At 37.6% G+C, this 26,684-nt stretch overlaps 1 protein-coding gene across 1 annotated transcript in view; it reads right to left on the reverse strand.

Annotated features, from left to right (window-relative positions):
- Positions 1-14,300, reverse strand: part of NFAT5 (nuclear factor of activated T cells 5) — a 140,424-nt gene extending 126,124 nt beyond the window's left edge. The window contains exons 1-2 of the mRNA XM_044663142.1: positions 14,228-14,300; positions 12,008-12,061 (exon numbers count right to left, since the gene is read on the reverse strand). Coding sequence (XP_044519077.1) covers positions 12,008-12,061; positions 14,228-14,300 — 127 coding nt within the window. The remainder of the gene's footprint in view (positions 1-12,007; positions 12,062-14,227) is intronic.
- Between the last annotated feature and the right edge of the window lie 12,384 nt (positions 14,301-26,684).

The following is a 26,684-nucleotide window of genomic DNA, read 5'->3' on the forward strand; positions in this document are numbered from 1 at the left end:
AGGCAACATACTATAGTAAATAAGCTTGCTAGATTTAGAATCAAGAACAGCTGGACCCAAATCCTGCCTCTCTCAATTACTACAATCTGACTATGGACAAGTCACTTAACCTCACTGAGACTTAAGCTACTCCCTAACGATAAAAATTATATAGAATTGCCATTATCATTGGAAGGAGTTTTCTCATGGTAAAAAAAAAAACAAAAAAAAAAACAAAACCACAGCTCCTTATTATATCTTATCCTAATGTCTTTACATTCTACTCATGAAATATTCCAGGTATTTGAAATTTGGGTTTTGTTTTGTTTTGTTTTCACGATGCAATTTGGTGTATTTTGGTGAAACAGTTCTCTTGAAAAAAAATTTTTTTTCCTAAGAAAGATCAAGGTATTTTCTGGGACAAAGAAAATTTCTACTTATACAGATGCCTCACTTTATTTTGGGATTTATATCTCCAATGAGCCATACAAGTAAGTTTAACATGTATTTGGAATTGCTAATGTAGGGAGAAAACATCATTTCCAAATTCATAAGTTTTCTTTACTTACACAGTAAAAGATAACCATTTGTTAGCCAAAGACTCACTTGAACCCCACCAAAAGAAAGACTTGTGAAAATTCAACATTATCATTCACTAACTGTATAAGCAATTATAATTAAGTTTAAAAAATAAACAAAGAAACAAAGCAGCAAAAGAAAAGGAAAGGAACCCAATAAGTTAATTTCCTGGTTGTTCTCAATCTTGGCTATGGGATCCAACTAACTGGGCTATGAGATTTAAGTATTCAGTTATACAGTTATTCAATTTCTGACTTTCAAATGAAAAACCAAGTTTAGAAATCACTTAGGAAAGCTGAATTTTAGTGCATTTAAATATTTATACTATAGGTATCACTGTACGAATTACAAAAGGGCTCTCAGGAGCAAGAGTTGATCAGGATGAATAGTCAGGGATGAACTGAAGGCTGCATCTTTGAAAGGAACAAGCACAATGATAAGATTGTAGACGCATCTGAGTACTCCATCTTTAATCATTTTTCATCCAAAAGCAATATTTCAGATTTTAAATACTTCTGCAAAAACATTCTATAATTTACTCCCCTGGAATCAGTTATTTTCAAAATGAAATGTGAAGCTATATATATTGCGCTTTATGTCTATAAATTATGAGAAGGGTAAACTATATAAGACTTCTTGCCACTAAATTTATATGGCTCTGATGCATTATCATCCTTTTCTAGTCAATAGTGAATTACTAACAATATTAAAGGTATATAACTCACTTTCTAGTAGATTCCAAAAATTAACCATCCTAGAAAATTCTCCATTATTTTATCTATATTCCTAATCCTAACTATAAGCATGTATAAGAATTAGAAAACTTCATATTCGTCCTAACTTTTTCTCCTCTAAATTCTCTATTTTCTCTAATTTTATTTTTTTAAAGCTAGTTAAAAAATAAACAAGATGGCGACTATTTTTTAAAAGCAAGGCTCAAACGGGGCAAAACCGACAGAAGCAACTACTTATCTATGATAAAATGCCAGCCAAGCTATTCAAATACCAGCTGGCTGGCAACCCTAGCATCTGTAAAGGAGAAAAATACATGAAAGAAAATAAAGAGTTTTCTAAAAAGACAAATGTGGAAAGTAACAGGGAAAAGAGAGAATATAATTTAGGGGACAGAGAAGGAATAACAGACAAAAGCTTTAAAAGTATGAAGGAGAACCAAAATATGTTGTTTTGTCATGTTCAACTCTTCATGACCCCACTAGGGTTTTCCTGGCAAAGATAACAGAGTGGTTTTTCCATTTCCTTCTCCATCTCATTTTATGGATGAGGAAACTAAGGCAAACTAGGTTAAATGACATGGCCAGAGTAACACAGCTAATATGTGTCTGAAGCCAGATTTGTGCTGGACTCTGTATCTGTCATTCTGTTCTCTATGCCACCTAGCAAAGTATATCAGATAAGACATTATGAGAAAAGCTGACGAACTTGGGAAAGAAAAATTCAAAAATAATTAAAAGGCAAAAAAAATTTTCTTATGTTTATAAAATTCAGATCTTTGAACCATCTATTACTACAATCACCTGCTACCCTTTATTATCCATTTCTTTCCCGACATAGAAATCTGAAAATTGTCAGAAGGGATAACTTTTAATAAGGTAAAATAACAAGTCCTCCTATTACCACTGTAGCCAATGTAAACATAACTGTTCCAGTAGGCTCCATGATTTCTGTGGGGAATTTAAATGACTACCAAGACTTACAAATAGTGACATTTACCACTACTACTTAACATGTTCTTGAATCCTTAGAAAAAGCCCTAAGAACTAACTGGATAGGATCTAAGAATTCCCTGCAAGTATCTGGCTTCACAGGAGCATCTCTAAGATCAGCCCAACCTGCACAATAAACTTTTGTGTTAGACCGTTTCTACCATATAAAGTTAGATTCAAACAATATTAACAAAAGGAAAAATAACAAACATGCTCCCCACACTCTGTAAGGGTAGAAGTTGTTCAAATTCAAGTCAAGGCAAAAAATCTTGGGCACTCCAGACATGCAGCAACTTATTAAAACTAGAGTAATCTTCTATACTGTTATACAAAAAGTATTTATTAATAAAGTCTTCCTCCAAACACTTACCATATATATAACTTTTTCTATAGCTTTTGGAAACCTTTAGGCTATTTACCAAAGTAGCTGAACAATGAAAACACCATGATGCAGCTAGGTAGCAAAGTAGATAAAAGTTCTAGATTGGGAATTCAGTTTTTTTGTTTTTTGGTTTTTTTTTAAACCCTCGTACTTCAGTGTATTGTCTCATAGGTGGAAGATTGGTAAGGGTGGGCAATGGGGGTCAAGTGACTTGCCCAGGGCCACACAGCTGGGTCAGTTTTTTTTTTTAATTAAGTTTAAATCTCACCCCAACCATTTACTTAGGTGTGTGACTTTATACAAGTCATGTAACTTCTATTAGTCTCAGTTTCTTCATCTGTAAAATGGAGATAATAATAAAACCTACCTAGTTGTTAACAAGGTTCAAATGAGATATCTGCAAAATCCTTAGCACAGTGGCTGGCACATAGTAGGTACTATATAAATGTTTATAATAGTTTCCTTACTTCTTTTTATACACCCATATTTGTTTCATTGCTCTTTTTTAATATGTTATAAATTATGAAGTTTTCCGTTGAGATTATCTGAAAGAAACATAGAATAAACTATATCTCTTAAAGAGCATACTTCAGTGACTGATAGAGATATTATAGTGGGTGTTAGTGTAGGGAAGTCATGTGGTTATATGATCAGTAACACAGAAGTACAAAGAAAAGTGCAATTTTTTAAAAAGTTAACAAATGACAAACTGCTACTCTGAAACAGCCTAAATAATCCTTAAAAAATAAGCAAAGCTCTTAGGATACTGGTACCTGGAGGGGCTATTACTGATTCCTCTACTGTGTGTTATTTGGCTTCTTACCTTGATAGCTGGGGTCTTTATGTTTATTGAACATTATGCAACAGGGCTCATTTGTTTTTGTATATTGAGTAACCCATCAGTTCCACTGATTTACCTCAATATTTCTTACTAGTACTAAATTGTTTTGATAATAACTTCTTTATAGAATAGTTTGATAACTCATGCTACTAAGTCCCTTTTCATCCCATTCTTTTTCATTATTTCTCTTAAGGTTCTTGACTTTTTGCTCCTCCAGATGAATTTTATTATTTTTTCTAGATCTATAAAGTAACCATTTTGGCAGTTTCAAAGAACTAGTACTAAAAATGCAAATCCATTTAGATTATAATGTCACTCTTATTATACTGACTCAATCTAACAAAGAACAATTAATACTTCTCTAATTATTTAGGCCTATCTATTTCTTTTGGAGCATTTTGCAGTTGTATCCTTATAACTGTGTCTTAGTACACAAATCCAAATATTTTATACATTCTGCAGTTACTTTGCATGGAATTTTACTTTCTCTCCCTGTGAGATTTCATTGCTAATATACAGAAATACTGATGATTTGTTATATATTTTGCAATTGTTTCAATTAATTTTTAGCTGACTCTTTGGGGCAAAGGTTCTTAACCTAGGGCTGTAACTGTATTTCAATATAATTTATTTCTTTTGTAACCTTGTGTATTTAAAAACATTTTTCTGAATAGGAGTTGAGAGACTTCACAACACTGCTCAAGGATTTCATGACACAAAAACTGTCAAGTACTTACTCTGGATCAATATCCCTAATGGCGCATATATATATGAACATTAGAAAAATAAAAAGCAAAAATATAGGCCACAATAATAACAAAAAATTTCAAACACATGATTATATTAATTGCTACTAAAAAGAATTTTTACAAAATACAACACCCATTTATATTTAAAACAATAGAGAACATAGAATGCATGATCTTTAACTTAACATGGTGAATGGTATCTATCTAAAACGAAATGCAAACATTATATGTAAGAGAGAAGTTAAGTCAATCCAGTAGAAGTAGCTAGATGGCTCAGTGGATTGAGAGGCAGACCTACAGATAGGAGGCCCTGAGTTCAAATCTAGCCTCAAACAATTCTTAACTATGTGAACCCTGGACAAGTAAGTCACTTAACACCCCCCCACCCCCCCCACCCCCCCACCCCCGTGCTTAGTCCATACTGCTTTTCTGCCTTGGAACCAATACACATTGATTCTAAGACAGAAGACAAAGGTATTTTTAAAAAGTCTATCCAGTATGATCAGTGTTTACCATAAAGTAAAGCAAGGCTATCAATTATCAAGACTTCAATTTAATAGAGTGCCAGAATGCCAGATATAAGACAAGAAAGAGATTAGAACAAAGGCAAAGAGGAAGCAAAACTATTGCTTTTTGCAAATGGCTTAATCTTGAGAACCCCAAAGTAGGAATTCTTAACCTTTTAACATCATGGACCCCTTTGGTGAAGTCTACATACTCTTCTCTGAACAATATTTTTAAATGCACAAAATACATAGAACTCTAAAAGAAACCACTTATACTTGTCAAAATATTTTTTGAAAAAAGTTCACAGACCCCAGCTTGAGAACTTTAAGCTCTATAGTTATTTTTTTTACCCCTTCTCTGTTATGCTGTTCCTCATGGTTTGGGTATTAAAACTGTATTGTGGGGCAGGTAGGTGACTTGGTAGCTTGAGAGTCAGGCCTAGAAATGGAAGTCATTAGTTGAAATCTAGCCTCTGAGACATTCTAGTTGTGTGACCCTGGGCAATCATTTAACCCCTTTTGGAACTGATTTTTCAATATTTGATAAAATTCACTTATAAATTCATCTGGTCTTAGAATTCCTTCCCTTTGTTTTAGAGTATTATAGGTTATTCCAATTTCTTTTTCAGTTATTGTCATTTAAAATTATATATTTCTTGAATATTTTCTATTTTTTTATCCATCCATGTTATTTAAGTTATCAGTTTCATTGGCTTGTAATTGGACAAATTGAGTTTCCTATACTTTTCCTTTATTTCGTTCTCAATTACTGTGAAGTCTCCTTTTTCATTTTATATAAACAATTTGGTTTTCTTCTTTTCTTAAACAGACTAGATATTCATCATTTTACTAATTTTTCAAAAAATAAGATCAAGTTTTATTTTGTTTTCAGTTTTGTTAATTTTTTGCTTATCAGAATTCCTACTTCAATATTTAGTTGAGAGGTTTTCTTATTTGTTGCATTTCTAGGTTTTTTGGTTGTTATGGTGCATGCTCAAGTCAATGATTTATTCTTTCTCTTTTGTTGATTAAAGTATTTAGATATATACATTTTCTCCAAAGAACTGCTTTGTTGCTTTCCATAAATTTTATGCTAATTGTTATTATTTTCTTTGATGGATTTTTTATTGTTTCTTTGTTCTTTACTAATTTGTTGGAACAAATTTCATCTACAATTAATTTTTAATTTTTAATCCCTTTATTTAATTTTTTATCATATTGTTGTCAGTCATAAAAGATTTCTTTTAGAATTTCTGCTTTTCTACATTGGTTCATGAGGTTTTTATGCCCCAAAACAAGGTCAATTTTTGCAAAGGTGCTATGCATGCTGAGAAATAAATAAAATACCTTATGTTCCCATTCAGTCATCAACAGAGATCTATCATTTCTAATTTTCCTGAAATTCTTTTCTTGTCCTTAACTTATTTTTTCCCCTTTTTTTTCCTATTTGTCTAAGTCTGAAGAGTCCTCTGAGGGTCTTCCACTCTTATAGTTTTACTGTCTATTTCTCCCTGCAATCTGATTGACCTTTCTGCTATCTGGTGCAAATATAATAAATACTGATATTGATTTGTCAACTATGATGTCTTTAAGCATACTATAATTGCCCTGCTTATCTCTTTTTTATCACATCTATTTTTACTGTATCTATGAAACATAAATGATACTCTTGTTTGTTTTTTTTCTAATTTCAGCTAAAACATAATAGATTCTGCTCCAGCATCAGAATTTTAACTCAATGTAATATTTTATGTGGCAAGTGTGTTAATTGTAGTGGGCCTGGTTTTCTTAAAGTTGGAAAAACTGTGAGAAAAGATTTTTAAAAACAACAAAAATATGCCTATCTATTTCTATGAGAGAAAAAAAATCTATCATGGGGGAGACAATAAAAAGACTGTAATACTGAAGATTGAAAAAAAGTAATTTTTACTAATAAAATTCATTTTATCATCCAAGGCTACACCAAAATTTCTGTCACAATAAATCCATGTGAACCTATAAGATCTAGCATCTTCACCAGATGTGTAAAACAGCCACTCTAAATTTTTTTCCACTTCCAGTAGGCTTGGAAATTCTATCCCCATTGAAGAAATTACAAACTTGAGTAAATATATGGATAAACTGAGAAGCAGTTTGTTTCTGCTTCTCTGAGAACTCTTCTCAGAATTACAAAAAATCCCAAATGAACATGGATTCCTGCAACATGACTTTACACTATGCCACAATCATGAAAGGTTAAGAAATTTTTTTAAGAGACAAATTATAAACATTTCAATGCTCTAAGACAATGACGGTGAACCTATGGCACACACGCCAAAGATGGCACACAGAATGCTCTCTCTGGGTGCATACTGCCCTCCCCAAACTCCACTGAGAGTTCATTAATAGAAAGGCAGAGGGACTCGGGTAGAGCAGTTCACTTCCCCCGCTCTACCATGCCTGAAGACATTTTTTCACATCACCCATCCCTCTACCCAGCAGCCCAATGAGAGCACTTTCTCCCTCCTCTGTGTGGGTTAAGGGAGGGGGGCATGCCCTGCACTCAGTGGGGGAGCAGGACATGGCACAAGGTCTCTGTAGGCACATGTGATCTCTAAAAAGTTCACTATCACTGCTCTAGGCACTCAGCTGATTTAAACTCCACTGAAAACTTATGGGCTCTAATGGAGAAAAGAATAGACTTAAAAACATGGACAGTTCATCAAAGATATATTTAATGTCCAATTTAATAGAAGTTTGATTTCATGATAAAGAATTAAAGAATACATGCCAAGGACATGTCACAAACTTTTTTAAGAGATATAAAAAGCCGTAAGATTTATTGCAAAAATCAATAAGCATGATTATTTTTCTTTGTATCAAGTAATTCTCACGCCGCTGTACCATTATCACTTTTTTAGGATTTTCTAAAATCACAATCAAGTTTATTTTTTAAAAATAAAAGAAATCAGGGAAGCTAGTGGCTCAAAGGATGGAAAGCCAGACCAGAAGCTAAGAGGTTCTGGGTTTAAATCTGGCTTCAGATACTTCCTATCTGTGCAACACAAACCCCAACTTCCTAGCCCTTACTTCTCTTCTGCCTTGGAACCAATATCTAGTATCAACTCTAAGACAGAAGGTAAGGGTTTAAAAAAAGGTGGGGGGGGGGGGGGGGAGAAATCACCAACACCTCTTAGTATTACAAACTCTTCTTATACACCATCTTAAAAATCAACAACTAAATTTGGAATATTCTGGTAAAAGAGCACATGAAGTAAATTATAACATTTATATATGGAAAGAATGAATAACTTAACTATCAACTAGCTAGTCAATATATAAACAATCCCTAAATCATCTTTTTGATAATAATAGGTGTCATTTAAATACTATTTTAAGGTTTACAAAGCCCTTTACATGTTATCTTAGTTGATCTCACAATAATCCAGTAAAGTAGATGCTATTATTACTCCCATTTTACATACTAATGAGGAAATTGAGGCAGTCGGATGTTAAGTGACTTGGTTAGGGTCACATGGCTAACAAAGCATCCAGTACCACGTCCCCTAAGCCACTTTATGAATAAGAATAAAATAGTTCCACGTCTAAAGTAACATGCCTCAGTTCAAAAAACCAGGAAAATGTATACCTAGTTGCTGTACAGTCAGAAATTCCTCATCTTCCATAGTCCCTACCTTGTACTAAATACACTGAAGCTCAAATGAGATAATGGATGTAAAGCACCTTGAAAATTTTTAAATGCCAAATAAATGCCAAATTAGAATTATAAAATAGCATTGCAAAGCATTTCCACATAACAATTCCTAAATTTCACAAAGGCTTAACTTCATTATAATCCTTTACCTATAAGTAGAAGCTTTTCTTGCTGAGAAAAAAAAATGAGGAATGTTATGTCTTTAATGGGTCAAAATTAGGTTTTGATTTTCCTTTCCCTTAAGAGAAAGATATATATTCCAGCTCCATTTCCTATGCCTGCAATTCTTTCTTTCCTCATTTTCACCTCTTGGCTTCTTTCAAGTCCCATCTAAAACCTTCTATGGAAAACCTTTCTGAATTCCTCTTAATTCTAGGGCCTTCCCTCAGTTGATTATTTCCTACTTATCTTATCCATAGCTTGCATATAGTTGTTTGCGTGTTGTCTCCCCTATTAGACTGTGAGCTCCTAGAAAGCAGACACTATCTTTTACTCTTCTTTGTGCATATTGTATATTTTTGTATATTCTGCATTTGGTAATTATATTTTTCATGGTACCTGGTTCATAGCAAGCCTTTAATAAATGTTTACTGACTGACAGATGGGTACTGTCTAAGCAAAATTTGGAGGTAAGGGGGGAGTAGGAGGAGAAGAACACAGGAATCTTGTGTGGGTTTAGCCCTAATAAGCTGTACATGCAAAGTAAGAATGCATCAAATAGAAATAGGTCAGAGTAACGACTGAAGAAAATGCATAGTGTGAAACTTGATAACACAAGAAAAAAAATACTAACATGATCAATCAATAAACATTAATTGCCTACTATGTGCCAGGAACTTCACTAAGCCCTAGGGTTACAAAGAGAAGTAAAGAGCGCCTGTTCTCAAGGAACATACTATTAAAAAAGCATGCTAAAGTGAATTCTTTTATGTCAGATTTGGACTAAGGGGAAAAGAGAAGAGAAACTAGTATGGAGAATTACCATAATGCTACAATAGCTGATGGACAAAATGGACACTCATATTATAACATAGAGAATAGGAACTAAACCTATGATTTCATTAATATAAGGAACTCTTAAGTGAGGAAAAATCTCTTACCGATGCAAAATGACACCTCCTCTACAACTCAAGTCTTAAGAGAGTTGCCTAGAACCCTAAGAGTTTAAATGACTTGTCCAGGGTCAATCAACCAGAATGTCTGAGGTCAAACTTGAAAATAGGTATTCCTGATTTTAAGAATACTTCTCTATCCACTATGCCTTTTTGCCTCTTTGTAACATTCTACAATTAGCTTTCATCTAGGAGGTAAAATCATATTCCTATAGAAATTTAATGATTGATGATAAAACCTATCTTAATAGCAAAGATGAAGCATAAAAAAAGATTCTTATGTTTTAAGTTTTAGAGGACTTATAGTATTATAAATGAGTTTATTTTCTAAAAATAATTGGCACTTAAAATTAATACAATGAATAAGCAAGTATAAATTAAATAACCAACCACAAGAGAAAATGTTTCCAAAAATACTCTATCAAAGCAAAAGAAAAACTCTATGTTCATTTCACAAATTAAGCTATCAATACGGAAAATATACTTAAAATTTAAGAAAACCTACCACAGTTCCCTACACACCAGAAACACTTAATAAATGCTTCTTTAAAAAATTAAACTGAAATATCAATGCTTAAGAACTGTTCTAAATTAAATATATATATTACATGAGAATGTACAGAATCAATAAGGCCTGTTTTTACCTTCAAAAATTCAGCAGTATCCCCAAATGATATGAAAGATTTTAGCTTTAAGTAAATATATAAAATGTGTTAAAGTGGATATTGAGCCAGCCTTAGAGCCTGAATTTTCTGAGTTCAATACCACATACTGATGTCAGTCAAGTCACTTAATCTGTCAGGTGCCTTAGGTACTCAAAATTCTCTAGGCAACTTTCTAAGACCTTAAATTGTAGCAAATATGCTGGCTGACCTGCATGGGTAGACAGTTTCCTTATCTAACACTTCTCTATATGAAAGCAATCCATCTGTCTCATCCCTATATTTACATTTATCATTTAGTTATTTCTGTTTTTCTATCAACTTTTCAAAGTTAAGCCCTAATTTTTTTTCATATAGTCCTATTTGAACTCTGATCTATAACAGTGATGGGCAAACTACAGCCCGAGGGCCAGATGGTGGGAGGGGCCCTGAAATGTTCTATCTGGCACCAACATTATTTCTAAACTGAAAAATATAATGAGTAGGATACAATGCGATGAAACTTCGAAAGAGTTGCCTTAGAAACAGACTGACAGATGAGCATTTCCTTTCCTTTGGCCCCTCTCTTTAAAAAGTTTGCCCATCACTGATTTATAAGATTATGACACTGTCTTGGTGCAATGTAAATGGACACAATCACAACTCAAAAGATTTCAATACATGATCACAAACTAAACAGAATGAGAATCAAAACTCATCTATTATAAGAAATACTTCTAAGAGCTCACCTAAATTTGCAAAATGTCAGTAACACTTTATATTTAACATTTTTTATAAAAGAAAAAAATGCTCAGATGCAAACTTTTTTATATAATGCAGATTACTCTGTTAAAACAATTTAATGCCAAAAAATAATAAAACACCAAGATTAAACTCGCATTGATACTGTTTTCATGGTTATCCTCTAGATTAATTGTCAATGGGACTTGAAGAGTAGCCACTGATCACAAATTACTTATAATCCACAAGAATTAAAGAACCTCCCTCAATCTAGTCATTGTTCTAGAAAGTGGTACAATAGATTATTTTAGCTAAACTTAACATGAAAATGTCAACACAGTAGCCAACTAAAGTCACTATTCAAGTTTTTAGATTATTCTACATATATAATTTAATGCATTCCTACCTAATAACTTTTCAAATCCTTTGTAAAAACTAAATCTCATCTAATAATTATATGTGAATGTGATAGCCAGGTTTTATAAAACTAACTTATTAAAGATATATATATACATATACATATATATGGGTATGTATATATGTTTATATATACATACATATATACAAATACACACACACACACACTCCAGTGTTCCATAAAACAAATCTATTTTTAGTCCATATGAATAGGTCACCTAAAAAGAATTAACTTCATCTACTACTCTCTCCCCACTTTTATTTCCTACTTAAAATTTCCTTTTCATTATGAAATCACAGTGGTATTATTAAGTCATCAAAGGCAGAAGTTGACAAATTTAAAACTTGAGTATCCCAAAAGATACCAAAAACAAAATTTTTGTTTTTCAGATCTCCTCAAGTCACTGATAGTCAAATCTGAGACTAAGATAGTCCACTACTGATACCACACCCAGTAATTAAGTCTATAGCAATAGCCTTCTAAAAGAAGGATCAGTTGCTCTAATAATAATAATTTTTTTAAAAATACATTGTGTGAGTTTGCAGTATGTCAAACTTTCTTATATTATGCTTTTCTTTCTCCATTTTAAAGGAAGCTTTTGCATACTGACACAATATACTTTAAAATAGCACTCTGCGGACCTGCTAGCAGTCCAGCCCTAGGAAAATTCTGTGGTGGGTGTGACTTGAGAGGATCTGGAAAATACAAAAGGTATTAAGTATTTTAATGCTGAATACAATTGCTATGCTTTAAACAATACCAGATTCTTCTATAATTTGAAATAAACCTTATGTAATAAAGCCTATCTTTGTGAAAAAAAAAATATTCCGGATATCTATTCCAATATGTGTTCATTTTATTGGTATTTATAGAACCTAGTTCTCTTAACAACCGTCACTTTTTTGGTTATATTCTTCTTTTTGATACCCACAACTACATTTCCAAACAAATTCTGGTACTGCTGCCTAAAAGGGATCTTATACTCATCATGGTGGTAGCAGCCAACTAAAGTCACCAGAGCAACAGACAATGCTTACAGTTACTAAGTTGGGTTCTATGTACAAATTCAAGAGCATACTAGTTTAACTAACTTTTCAGAAACTGAAACTTCTTATTTAGATCTAATTAAACATTTTTATGGCAATGTTAATTTTTTTAAACCTTCATTTCTTTTTTTCCCTCCTCTTCAGTGAAAATTTTGGTGAAGTGAAGTAAAATAGTTTAATCATTCTGGGTTGTTTTTAAGACCATCAAAATTCTTAAAGAATAGAATTCACATTTTAAGAGGGTTTTTTTTAAATGTGATCCTCTTCTCCCTTTACTAGAGTGGCTTAAGAGACGGTTAATATTATAGTGGGAGAATTTTGGTGTGATGCCCCTTACACAGGGAACCTGTTCTGACACATTCTTGTGGTGTCCAGTACAGGAATTTAACCTCAGCAGGCATCAAGCTCAGGTGCTAATACTTCAGCTCCTGGGAATCCCCTACAGGCCTTAGCCAAGAGAGTTTGGTTAGGGCCTTTCTAATACCACCCTTGCAGATGACAAAGAACCTAAGCTCTCCAAGCATTGGGGAGTCCCTCTACGTGAGTACCCTAGAGAGGCCAGAATACTAAAATCTGTCTAACTCTAGAGGCAACCTATATGTGAATTCAAGGAAGGAATAATTTATTGTGGGCCCAGAAACTGCTTCTGAGATAGGGAGATGAAAATTTGGGCCTCTCCTTGGCTAAATGACGGAGAAGAAAAAGCGCCAGGTCTAGGGGGGGCTGTCCCCAACGGTTAAGGAGGAGAGTAGGCCAAAGCTAACGCTGGGGACCCAAAAGGGAAATGAGCAGTGAGTGGGCAAACTAAAACCTGAAAGGGGCAAAGAGCCGGACCCTCTCCATGCCCAGAACCAGGGACGACGCCACAACACCAGCTCGCTTGAGCCAAGCAGGGCAACTTTCCTGGGTAGGGCCCTGGCAGGAACTGCCGCCACGGACAGACCCCGGCGGCACGGCCAGGCCGGGTAGGGGGATGAGGTGAGTAATCCCCGAGTGAGCCGGGAGGCAGGAGGCCCCGGCACGACGGCTGCAGGGGAAAGGAGAGGGAGAGCTGGGGGGAGGGGGACTGGCGAGGAGAAAGGGGCGGGGAGATACTTAAAGCGATTAATGCCGCAGAGTCGAGACTAGACAAGCAGCGGCGGCGGCGGCTAGCAGGCAGCATCCAGGCACCGAGGGAGCCCGAGCGGACTGCCCTAGGGAGCCAGGGACCGGGGGACAGCAGGGAATCAGGAGAGGGGGGAAGAGAGAGAAAGGAAGAGGAGGAAGAGATCCCATTGCCCCCCCATTTATTCTCCCCCATCCCCGCGACCCCCATCCGTCCCTGCGTGTCCCCCGCCTCAATGCCATCCCTGCCAGTACCTAGTGATCCCCAACACCCCACCCCGAGGGCCTGGCTGGCTGGTTGTGTCGTTCTCCCCCACCCCCGCCACTATGCCATTCCGGCTGCTGTCCAGTGCCCCCATCTCCATGGCTTGGCTCGCTGGCGGTGACCCCCGCCTTCATACCATCCTGGCTCGCTGCCCGTGTCCTCACTACCCCCGGGCCTGGTTCGCTGGCAGTGTCTCACACACACACACACACCCCCATGCCATCCTGGCCATGCCCCCCGGGCCCTATGCCAGTCCTGGTTGGTGCCTCCCAGGCTGGGCTCGCTGGCCGTGTCTCCCTCCTTCCGCCTCCATGCCATCCTAGCCGTGCCCCCCGGGCCCATGACATCCTGGCTCCCGGGCCGTGCCCCCCCCGGGCCCAGGGCTTCCCGGTAGTGCCCCCTAAGCCCATGTCATCTCGGTTGTGCCCCCCGCCCGTGTGACTCACCTCGAGAGTACAGGGACTTGGGCGATTCCAGGTCGAGGTCGGCGCTGAGCAATGAGATGAAGTCCGAGGGCATCGCAGCTCGACCCGGCCCGGCCCGAGGGCGGGGGGGGAGCGGCGCGGGCGGCGGCACCTCCTGTCCAGGAGCTCGGGCACCGGGCCGGGGGCGGCGAGCGATCAACGAGGCCAGGGGTCGGGGAGGTAGGGAGGCGCGGGTGCGGCGCGGGCGAGGGCGGCCGCCGCTGCCGCTCCTCGGAGGCCGCTGGGAGGCAGCCCTCACTGGGCTCGGGAGCCCGAACTCCACTAGGCCCGCTCGGGCCAAGCTGCGACGGGGAAAGGCGCTAGAGCCGGCCGGGCGGGATGGGAAGAAGGCGACGGCTCTGGGTCGGGCTTCTCCTCGGCGAAAACTGACGGGCGCCGCTACCGCCGTCGCCGCCGCCGCCGCTGACAGGAATCCGGGCCCCGCCCCCGGCGCGACTCCGCGCAGGCGCCTGGGGCTCCAGAAACGGGGGGCGGAGAGCCGAGCGCCGCGGGAAGAGCCGCGGCAGGAGCCGGGGGGAGGGCCGGCACCGAAGGGAACAGCATCAACAATCTGTTTCCTGCCGCTGTCCGGACTATGCGCGATCTGGGAGAGGGCCGGGAGCGGAGAGGGGAGGGGGGGGGGGGGTGCCTGGGCCTGGGGACTTGTCAACACTTTGGGGCCCCGGGAGAGGGAAAAGATATCTGCACTGACCTGGAGGAACCGCGCTCGAGGGGGTTCCAAGGGCCTACCTAGCTCCCGGACCTGAGCCTGGGGGATAGAGGGGTGATCTGCCTAGGAATTCCCCAGGGAGTCAGAGGGGCTGCCTGCGGGGGAAGGGCCCTACCCCAGGAGACAAGTAGAGGCCTGGTTCCCCCCCACCCCACCCCCCACCCATCTTCTGGGGAGCGTTTGTTTTTGTTTTTACCAACTGCAGTATCCCGCATTTTAACACCTAAGTAGTCTACGAAGTGGATTTTTAGTTCGCTTTTTAAATTAGGAGTGCAAAATCCAGGAGGTTTTTTCCGAAGGAAAGCGCATTTTCCCAGGCTATGTACATTTGAGGCATGGAAGGAAAATGGCAAGGGTCAAAATTAAAGAAGGAAGCCCGTTTTAAAACGGGATGATTCAGTACCCGGCTGATTCAGGTCATTTTTTAACGGAGAAGGCTAAACTCTCCAGTTAGGATAAGGTCTGGGCCTGTGATTCCATTGACAAAGCAAGGTCAGCACCTTCTCCCCAATTTTCAGCTTAGAAAGTTGCCTAAAAAGTTAGTCGGCTTGTCCAGGACCAGGTAGTTTCTTTCGCTTTGTCCTCTCTGTCTCTTTCCCCATCTACTCTGGCTTCTCTTTTTTCACTCTTCTCTTCCCCCCTCCTTCCCCCCCCCCCCATCCTCATTAAGCCAAGCTACCAGTTGCTTTAACAACTGTTGCTTTAACAAATTCTGTTTATCACCCTTGGTAACAGGTAGGCTAGTCAAGAATGGATCAAAACAAATTTTATGATAGTTCTTGGCTGTCTGCTTCAAAGACAAAGGTTTCTGTTGTCAAATAAATGCAAACCTTCACCTTAGATTTTCCTAAATCTAAAATAATCCTGAGAAATTGTTCATAAAGTTGTTAAAATGTTGCAGGAAATACATGAATTGACTTAAGAAGGCACAGAATGTGCAAGCATCTTGGGAAATATTTTGAACATTGTGTCTACTGCTGATTTTTTTAAACTGAGAGACTGATTTTTGAGGCCACTTTTGGGCCAAATAGAGTGACAAAAATAATTTTTTTTAAGCTTTCTAGTGTGCATTTATTAAATGGTTCTCTTTGCTAATCTCAGATTTGTTTCCTCCACCTCCCTGCCCCCCACCAAACCTGGACAAGACATGACCTTGAATCTGTGTGGTTATAACAACCAAATAATCCTAGAAATACTTGGAGGTCAGAAAAGAGGATGCTAGTGGGAACCATGCATGAAGAAAGGGAGTCGGCCTGGGGTGGGGAGGCTTTACTAAGCTTTGCTTGGAGACTCAGAATTTAAATGTGTGTCCTCATAGCATAGCCTACAATCTGAACATCTGAATGAAGATGCCCAATTATCTTCCCTGATCCCAGTGTAGTAATTAGTCCCGTGAATATTCTCTTCCTGTCAGAGGTAGGTAAGATTTCAGAGCCACCCTGTGAGGTGGCAAAGCAGAACAGGAAACAACCCTCAAATCACCGTTGCTACCAGCGGATCAGTACACTCTTTAGTAACAAGTCCCATGGGAAGTTTGTTTAAAACTAGCAGGAGCCACACACATTTGAGAGAGGAAGATTCAAACCAAGCAATGCTAGGCATACAGACCAACTTTATACAATCTTTTATGTACTATGCCCTCTTACAATAAGGAGGAGCATTTTTTCCCATAGTTGGTGCATATGTCTATGTAACAGGATGACTAGATTGTGGTGTTTTTTAATAGATGGCAGTTGAAGAAATAGTCTAAATACGAAACAACCCAAATAAGTCTAAAAACAGGTTTTTTGTGTGTAAAAGGCACATATGTCCAATGTTTTCCAGGTTCGGCCCCAATCCATTTTTTAGATGGATTTTTAGCCCCAATCTCCTCCCCATCCCACCCAGGTATAGTTGGGAAATTTTTTTTCTCTTTCCTCAATCCCTACTGCTTTTTTCAATTCAAAGGCCCATAAAGCACACACTGGTGCTATATACTTCTGTAAATCTTTCCCCATCAAGACTGAATTGATGGTAATTTTTAAAATCAGATTTTACCTGTCTAAGAATTAGTGGATAGGAGAGCAGGATACTGCACTGTGTGACATGTCTCTAGGGATGCCTTTGGGCCCTGACCTATAGAACCACCCCCAGGCACTAAGGAGGCCTAAATAGTCCTTGGATGGCTGTTTGAAAAGAGTTGCTGTTTCCTGGTATTTTCATAGAACTTTGTTTTTACTGGCTACACTCTGAAGTATTAGAGAGACCTAGGTTTTACTGTTGCTCTTCGAAGTTTGGTGCCTAAAAACACAAATATAATCATTGGCATAAAATCATGGCTTTGATCTGGTTACAAAATAAGACTGGGCTGGGATAATATTCCAGAATCATTTGTATCTCATCATCTATTTTCTATCTTTAATTCCAAGGGAACCTCATTCTGTTTGGGGTTTATGATAGCTTCTCCCCATTTTATTTAATATCTAAAATTATTTGTACTTTAAAAAATTTTTAAAGTGTCCTTCATTTAAGGAAACTTTATAATGTAATGTAAAGTGAAAGATGGACTTTAAGTCCACAAAACTGGGAAATTTCCTCTGATTATGCATTAGGTTGTTCCATAATCACACTGTAGTATAGTTACAGTATGTTTCCTTTATTTTGCTTGCCAAATCATATATCACATTACTGGGGCACTTGATTAAAATTTCACCAGGACCCAGATTTAAATGTATAGATTATGCAAGACAAAATGGCAGCTTTTATGTTTCTGGTGCTCTTTAACCCCTACTGGATCTGCTTTGGCACTTTGTGAATTTTGTCTACGAATGGCCTGTAAGAACAATAGGCTCATATGTCAGCCATGAAAGAAGAATTAAGTAAAACTTATATTGAACAGAAGAATAGCTTGTCATAAGAGCCCCACAATTTCTGTCATTGTATACACACAATTAAGACTGTTAAAATCATTTTGGTCACACGCATATATTGGAGCTTGGGTTAAACAAACATAAAATCTAAAAGAAAAGCTTCCAGGATGAATCAAGGGGAAAAGACAAAAAACTTTAGACCACAAGTTATTTTTGCCCCACTTGATATGCCACTCCTTAATTGTAACAGAGAAACGATAGTGGTGGGAAAGGCTAGTTTTGTTTTAAATAAGTTTTAAAGATGTTTTTTACATCACAGTCCTTTCTGAATATGGTTCATCCAGCCCTAGTCCATCAAATGAGCTGTCTCTTGCCACAAAAAAAGCAGATGAATGAGAGCACTTATGCAGAAATCACTGTCAAATTCTTATTCATCAATAAACGTTTATTAAGGGCCTGTATTGAAGTTTTCACCTTTTTATGTGAATTAACAAATATTTTTTGATGTAAAAAGTGGGTTGTATGCATGAGAACTCTATTGCTATTGCAGACAGCATACTCAGACTGAAAATTCACTTTTTCACAGTGACTCTCATCATGACAAACATAGCAACTAATTTGAATAATACATTTTTGAGGTTTGTGAGTTGGTCAAAGAGCTTTTCTTGGAAGGAGGCTAGAGATGAGATCAGGCCCTCTAGACCTAGAGAAATTACAAAGAGTCCACATTCTAGGACCTGATATAAGGGAAAGCAACAAGTAATTTCAAGTAAATTGGACTCTGAAAAAAAAAAGCTTGCTGAAAAAAATGAAGCAGAAGTAGAAAAAGAGAAATCATTGCTTGGGGTTCTTAACTTTTTTTGTGCCATAGATCCCTTTGGCAGCCCTGTGAAGCCTATGGGCCTATTCCAGAATAATGTTTTTAAGCATATAAAATAAAATACATAGACTTACAAAGGAAATCAATCACATCGAAATGCACTTATCGATTTTTTTTTAAACTAAGTTCACAGACTCCCAGTAAAGAATCAATGCTTTTTTTACTCACTTAAACCAAGTAGTTATTGAAGAGACCAAAATGTGATTTTGAAGAAGGACTGCTGGATCGTCACAAGACCTATACATAAATGTAAAATGTGAAGTGCCCTGGCTGACATTCAAATGGTAACATGAGTTCTAGAAACCTCGAATTACATATTATACTAAATTCTGGAAGGAACATAGTGAATTCTCTAGATAACCTCAGCTGGACTCTGAGCCTTATCAGAAAAGGAAGATCCAATAGTAATATTTTCTTGCTTTGCTTCAAGGTTTACTCTGTAGCCAGTTGTCCAATCCAACAAGCATTCATGTAAGTATTGATTAGTACAAGGCACTATATATTTTCAAAGACTAATTGATAGATATTGTGCCCTCCAAGAAGCTTGCACAATAATCCCTATAACTGAGGCAAATTTAGATCTATCTATATATAGTATGTATATATATTTGAGATACGTATATATAATCTTTCACTCTTTCTTGATAGCTAGTGCAAAAGTGGCAAGGGTAATAAGAGGATTGATGTTCTCTTTCTCTCTCTGTCTCTCTCTGTCTCTGTCTCTCTCTCTCTCTGTCTGTCTCTGTCTCTGTCTCTCTGTCTCTGTCTCTGTCTCTCTCTCTCTCTGTCTCTGTCTCTGTCTCTCTCTCTCTGTCTCTCTCTCTCTCTCTCTCTCTCTCTCTCTCTGTCTCTGTCTCTGTCTCTGTCTCTCTGTCTCTCTCTCTCTCTCTGTCTCTCTCTCTCTCTCTCTCTCTGTCTCTCTCTCTCTCTCTCTCTCTCTCTCTCTCGAACACACATATATCATTCTTCTTTCCTTTTCTCTTCCCCCTCCCTCAACCTACCCCAAATTCCCAAGCAATGGTCAAGAGAATAGTTAGAAAAGTATAACAGGTATAGGGTAAAGTCCTGACACAGAAGTGTTTACATTTTGACCCATCATTATTTTACTGTGTTGATGCAAACATCTCAGAAGAATGCCAAGTCATCATTTAGATTTAGTCAATGAATAGTCAAAGAACTACATTCATGGCCTCTCTTCAGCTTTGCTGAGGATTAGTGGCCAAATACCCTAGAGTTAAAGCTATAACTTTAAGGGATATGGAAAAGTTATTGGGTGAACTATTGTGGCTTAGGAAATCACCAGTTATTCTTCGTTGGAAGTACTTATTAACAGACAAATGTTAATACTGCAATTGGTACAGCAATAAACATGACATAAAACAAAGGTCTTGCTCACCAGGGTTTTAAAAACTCTCAAGTCATAATCTTCTGGCCAAGATGACTGCTTGAATGGAAGCCTATTCCAGAAAATAAAAATCACAATTGATTCAATAGATTCAAGAAATGCAAAGAGAGGGCAGCTGGGTAGCTCAGTGGATTGAGAGCCAGGCCTAGAGATCAGAGGTCCTGGGTTCAAATATGACCTCAGACACTTCCTAGCTGTGTGACCCTGGGCAAGTCACTTGACCCCCATTGCCTACCCTTACCACTCTTCTGCCTTAGAGCCAATACACAGTATTGAGTCTAAGACAGAAGATAAGAGTTTTGTTGACTTTTTTTAAGGGAAGATAATACTGGGGAAGAAAGAGTTGAAAGCAAATCAAATTCCTGATCCTGAAGGTGGGATTAAAAGGGGAAAAAAAGGGGGAAAAACTGGAATTTTTAGAAGTACCCATGAATTACAGAATAGCTAAACAAATTTCGGTATATGAATGTAATAGAATGTTATTGTACCATAAGAAATGATAAAAGAAGATTCCAGAGAACCCTGAGAACTAGGAATGGATGCAGAGGGAAGTAAAAGACCTAGAACAGCATGTCCCAGGGCAACAACACTATAAATAAATAAAGACAGCTTTGAAAGACTTAACAATTCATCAAGGCAATGAGCAACCTTATCCCGCAGGATCTATGATGGAGCAGGTTATCCCTTCCTGCCAGAGATGGGATATAGTCAAGGGGAAGAAACATATTTTTGACATGACAATTATGAGGATTTGTTTTGCTTGATTACATGTATTTGTTACAAGAGGGATTTTTTTACCCAGTTTTTCATTGGAGGTTGAAGTGAAAGAGGAGTAAGTTAGCAATAATGGCATCAAAATAGACATTGAAGATTGTCATTGAAAAAAATTGTTAATGCACAGAAGAGAACAGAAGGAAGTTTAAAAGGAAACATAGACAAAGTAGGGAATAGTAATAATAGTTAACATTTATAAGGCATTTACTAGGTGCTTTACAAATACTGTCTCATTTGATGCTCGCAACAACCCTGGGAGGTTGTTAATATTATTATCCTCATTTGCAGATAAGGAAACTGAGGCAAACAATGATGAATTGACTTGTCCAGGGTCACCTAGCTAATAAATGTCAGAATCTAGATTTGAATGCAAGTCTTCCTTACTCTTGACCCAGTGCTCTATCTATAGCACTACCTCACTGCCCTAACATCATGTGGAATTTGTTATATACTTTTAAAAATAATAATAATAATTAATTTGATATAGCTCTTATTTACTATGTACCAGGTACTAGTGCTCTATCCACTGCGCAACCTACCTACTCTAGCAACATATGGAATTTATTATATACTTTCTAAAAAAGTAATATGAGTTTTGAGTGATAATACATGTATTACCCAGTGGAATTGCTTGTCATCTCCAGGAGAGGGAAGGGAAGAGAGGAGGAAGACGACAAGAATCATGTAACCATGGAAAAAAAATTTTAATTTAATTAAAAAAATGTTTTAAATGAAATGGAGATGCATGGTTTCTTGTACAATGCTTTTTTGTGTGTTCTGCTGCGTATATTGAAATACTTCTTTTTTTTTGTTCCAAATAAAAAGTATTAAATTCAAAATAATCTAGAGTCACAATAGATGACACCAGACAGAGAAAAGATATTATGCATAAAAGAAAATGGGAAGAAAATATAGAATGTCCTACTGTATTAAAGTCTATCATTCTTTAGAAGACCAAATAGTTTAACCTGCCATGACTAAGGAATCTGTTCCTAACTCTCATCCTAACACTGTGTTAACACCTGAACATGGATCACCTAAAAGACTATGAAAAATGTATTCTCTTCATCATTTATTTATGATTTATTTTATTTATTTATTATTTATTTATGTCTCTTATTTATAATCTCTTTATTATCTGGGGAAATAATGGGGGAAATGCTCCTGTATTTACCTCTCACAGATAGGAGAAATGACTGAGAAGTAAAAATAATAAAGTCCTGGGGGCAGCTGGGTGGCTCAGTGGATTGAGAGCCAGGCCTAGAGATGGGAAGTCCTAGGTTCAAATATGGCCTCAGACACTTCATAGCTGTGTGACCCTGGGCAAGTCACTTAACCCCCAATTGCCTTGTCCTTACTGCTCTCCTGCCTTGGAACTAATACACAGTATTGATTCTAAGATGGGAGGTAAGGATTTTAAAATAATAATGATAACAATAATGTCCTCCAAATATGCATGAATTATTTAAATATAATAAAGAACTATAATCATAGAACATAATTTTCTAAGGGAATTTAATTTTTTATGATTTTTTCATTTTTACTTGAATATAAACATTTAAGCACCTAAAGGTCATTTTCATAAAATCTTAGCATAGAAGGAGAGAATGCCAAAGGACAATATGTATTGTCTTCCCCACTAGAATGTAAGCTTCCTGAGGTCAAGGACTGGCTTTCTTTTTGCTGAAATTCAAATTCTCAGTGCTTAGCACAGTGCTGGTTACATATTAAATGCTAAATAAATGTCTATTGACGGACTAATTCTGAAAATATAAATTCTGGAAATAAAAAGCAGACGCTAGAGCTTTAAGAAGGCCCAACTCAAAAGCCTTTCAACCATTAAAAGCCAGGGAATAGTGAGCCATATTAGAAACCACTTCTCATGAAAGATTGGGGCCTGGCATATGGCTAACAGGTGGTAGAAAACTAGATTCAAACCAGAGGGAGAAAACAACAACAGAACATCATCTACATTTAGTGGCTAATAATACGTTTTAACTTTAAGGCGATTGAAAGCAGCAGAGAGGATGGGTTGTGAGGTAGAGCTTCTGCTTGCAAAGAACCTTAATCCAACAAAAATTCTCTCCTTAATGAAGAAAGGGAGGGAATAGGATATCACCACCAATGGTCAAGTCAACCTAAATCCAAAATCTTTAGTGATTTCACATGCTCCCAGTAGAAATATCTTTAGACGTGAAGCCCAGTTGAATAACGTTTCTTCTAAGTTTGTTCATTGATTTTTCCAATATTCCAATCATGCAATCAATCAGTGAGCAAATATGTATTAAACAGTTACTATATGCCCAACACTGCTAAATTCTGGAAATACAAAGAAAGGCAAAATAGTCCCTGCCTTCTAGGAGCTTACATTCTAATGGGGGGAGAAAACATGTAAATAACTAGCTCTATAGAGGATGTATATACAGGGTAGAAGCCTATCTCAGAATGGAAGGCAGGTGTTAAGCATGTATTAAGAACTTACTATTTGCCAGGTATGGTGCTAACTTTTGGGGATACAAATACAAGAAAAATGAAAGACATTCCCAATTCTCAGTGAGCTTACATTTTAATGGGAAAATTCAACACATAAAAAGGAAATGAAAATATAGCAAAGGGCCATAAGAGAGGGAAGAGATCAGTGTAAGGATATGGTCTCAAAGTCTGGAGAATCAGAGGCATGTTGGGAAAGGAATGAAATATGATCAGCCTGGCTTTTCTCCATAATGGAGGTCCACAGAAGAAACTTCTTAATGGAAAAGGAGGAAAGCATGGTAGAGGGATGCTTCAGAGTGAGAAGGCAACTGAGTCATGGTGATATAGTTGGGAGATACAGAAGCATAGCCTGGAAAGGAATGACACTAATAATTAGAAGATCTGGGAAAGGCTTCCTTTGAGCTGAGATTTGAAGGAAAGCAAGGAAATTAAGAGACATGAGAAGAGGGGCAGAGGAGAAGGGCAGAGCAAAGATCCAGAGATGGGAAATTGAGTGGCATCTTCAAAGAAAAGTGAGTAGAAAATACAGGGTGGGGAAGGGAGTAAAGTCTAAGAAGATTGGAAGGATAGGAAGGGGCCAAGCTGTAAAGAGCTTCAAATGTCAAACAGGAATTTATATATGATCCTAAAGGAAAGCCATTGGAACTCAATATGTATATGTAAGGGTGGCAGGGAACAATCATGGTCAGAATCATTTTGAATGAAGAGATGTCCATCAGTTGGGGGATAGCTGAACAAATTGTGACATGTGATAGTGATGGAATACTATTGTGCTGTAAGAAATAATGAACAGGATGATTTCAGAAAGAGCTGGAAAGACCTACATAAACTGATGCACAATAAGATAAGCAGAATCAGTAACAGCAATATTGTGGAATGATCAACTGGGATAGACTCAGCTACTCTAAAAAATACAATGATCCAGGACAATTCTGAGTGATTTTTTATTTTATTTTTACTTTTTTAAATAATTTTTATTTTTTAGAAAAGTTATCATGGTTACATGATTCATGCTCTTACTTTCCCCTTCACCTCCTGACCCCCCACCCCCATAGCTGATGCGCATTTCCCCTGGTTTTAACAAGTGTCATCAATCAAGACTTATTTCCAAATTGTTGATAGTTGCATTGGTGTGGTACTTTCGATCCCCAATCATGTCCTCATCAACCCATGTATTCAAGCAGTTAATTTTCTTCTGTGTTTCCTCTCCTGCTGTTCTTCCTCTGAATGTGGGTAGCATTCTTTTCCATAAATCCCTCAGAATTGTCCTGGGTCATTGCATTGCTGCTAGTACAGAAGTCCATTACATTCTATTTTACCACAGTATATCAATCTCTCTGTACAGTATTCTTCTGGCTCTGCTCCTTTCACTCTGCATCAATTCCTGGAGGTCTTTCCAATGCACATGGAATTCCTCCAGTTTATTATTCCTTTTAGCACAATAGTATTCCATCACCAGCATATACCACAATTTGTTCAGCCATTCCCCAATTGAAGGGCATGCCCTCATTTTCCAGTTTTTTGCCACCACAAAAAGCACAGCTATAAATATTTTCGTGCAAGTCTGTTTATCTATGATCTCTTTGGGGTACAATCCCAACAATGGTATGGCTGGATCAAAGGGTAGGCGTTCTTTTATAGCCCTTTGAGCATAGTTCCAAATTGCCATCCAGAAAGGTTGGATCAGTTCACAACTCCACCAGCAATGCATTAATGTCCCAATTTTGCCACATCCCCTCCAACATTCATTACTCTCCCCTACTATCATTTAGCCAATCTGCTAGGTGTGAGGTGATACCTCAGCTTTGTTTTAATTTGCATTTCTCTAATTATTAGAGATTTAGAACACTTTCTCATGTACTTATTGATAGTTTTGATTTCTTTATCTGAAAATTGCCTATTCATGTCCCTTGCCCATTTATTGATTGGGGAATGGCTTGATTTTTTATATAATTGATTTAACTTCTTGTATATTTGAGTAATTAGACCCACTGTCAGAGTTTTTTGTTATAAAGATTTTTAACCAATTTGTTGTTTCCCTTCTGATTTTGGTTGCATTTTTTTTGTTTGTACAAAAGCTTTTTAATTTAATATAATCAATCATCCCATTCACATTCAGTTATAATTATCAGTTGTGTATTCCCCAACATTTTGGTATCCTCTCTTAGTTCTACCCCTTCTTCTTAGGCTATTTCCTTTTAAACCAGTGGTTTGCTTTAAGCCAGTAACCCTTGTCCCCCTCCCTTGATTTATTACCCTTTCTACCCCCCCCCTTTGTTATTCCCCTTTTTTTATTTTTAAGGCCTAATGAATTCCCTCTCCCTTCTCCTCCCCTCCCTTTTTTGACCTCCCCACTCCTCTGCTCCCCTTGGTTTATCCCTTCTGACTTTCTCAGTAGGGTTAGATAGAGTTCTATCTCTCAATGGATATAGCTGCTCTTCCCTTTCAGGGTTAATTCCACTGAGAGTAAAGTTTAAATATTACCTCTTAATGCTCTCTTCCTCTCCTTCTTATAATAGTATTTATCCCCTCCCCTTCCCATGCCCTCTTTGTGTGTAAGAGAATATCCTATTTTTTCTTATTCATTCAAGTTTCTCTTGGTGTTCTCTACTACTCACCAGCCTCTTTCCCACCCACTGCCTTGTCATCTTAGACCATTTAGTACTCTAACCTCTCCTTGTGAATAATTCTTCTATACTATAATAGTGGGTACTATAATAGTGAATAGAGTTCACTACAGAGAATTACACATAACATTTCTCCATATAGGAATACAAATAATTAGATCTTATTGAAGCCCTTAAAGAGGCAAATTTAAAAATAAGAGTTTTCTTTTTTCCCCTCTGTTTCTTATTTACCTTTTCATTTTTCTCTTGGTTTTTGTGGTTGGATATCGAACTTTCCATTTAGTCCTGGTCTTTTCTGTGCAAATACTTGGAAATCTTCTATCTTGTTGAATGCCCATACTTTCCCCTGGAAGTATATAGTCAGTTTTGATGGGTAGGTGATCCTTGGTTGTAGACCCAGTTCTCTTGCCTTTCTGAATATCATATTCCAAACCTTGCGGTCTTGTAGTGTGGAGGCTGCCAGATCCTGTGTGATCCTGATTGGTGCTCCTTGATATCTGAATTGTCTCTTTCTGGCTTCTTGTAAAATTTTTTTCTTTTACTTGGAAGCTCTTGAATTTGGCTATTATATTCCTGGGGGTTGTCTTTTCAGGGTTTAGTGTAGAGGGCGATCTATGGATCCTTTCAATGTCTATATTGCCCTCTTGTAGAACTTCAGGGCAATTTTGCTGAATAATTTCC

Source organism: Gracilinanus agilis, chromosome 2 (genome assembly GCF_016433145.1).
Source record: "Gracilinanus agilis isolate LMUSP501 chromosome 2, AgileGrace, whole genome shotgun sequence".
NCBI lineage: Eukaryota > Metazoa > Chordata > Mammalia > Didelphimorphia > Didelphidae > Gracilinanus > Gracilinanus agilis.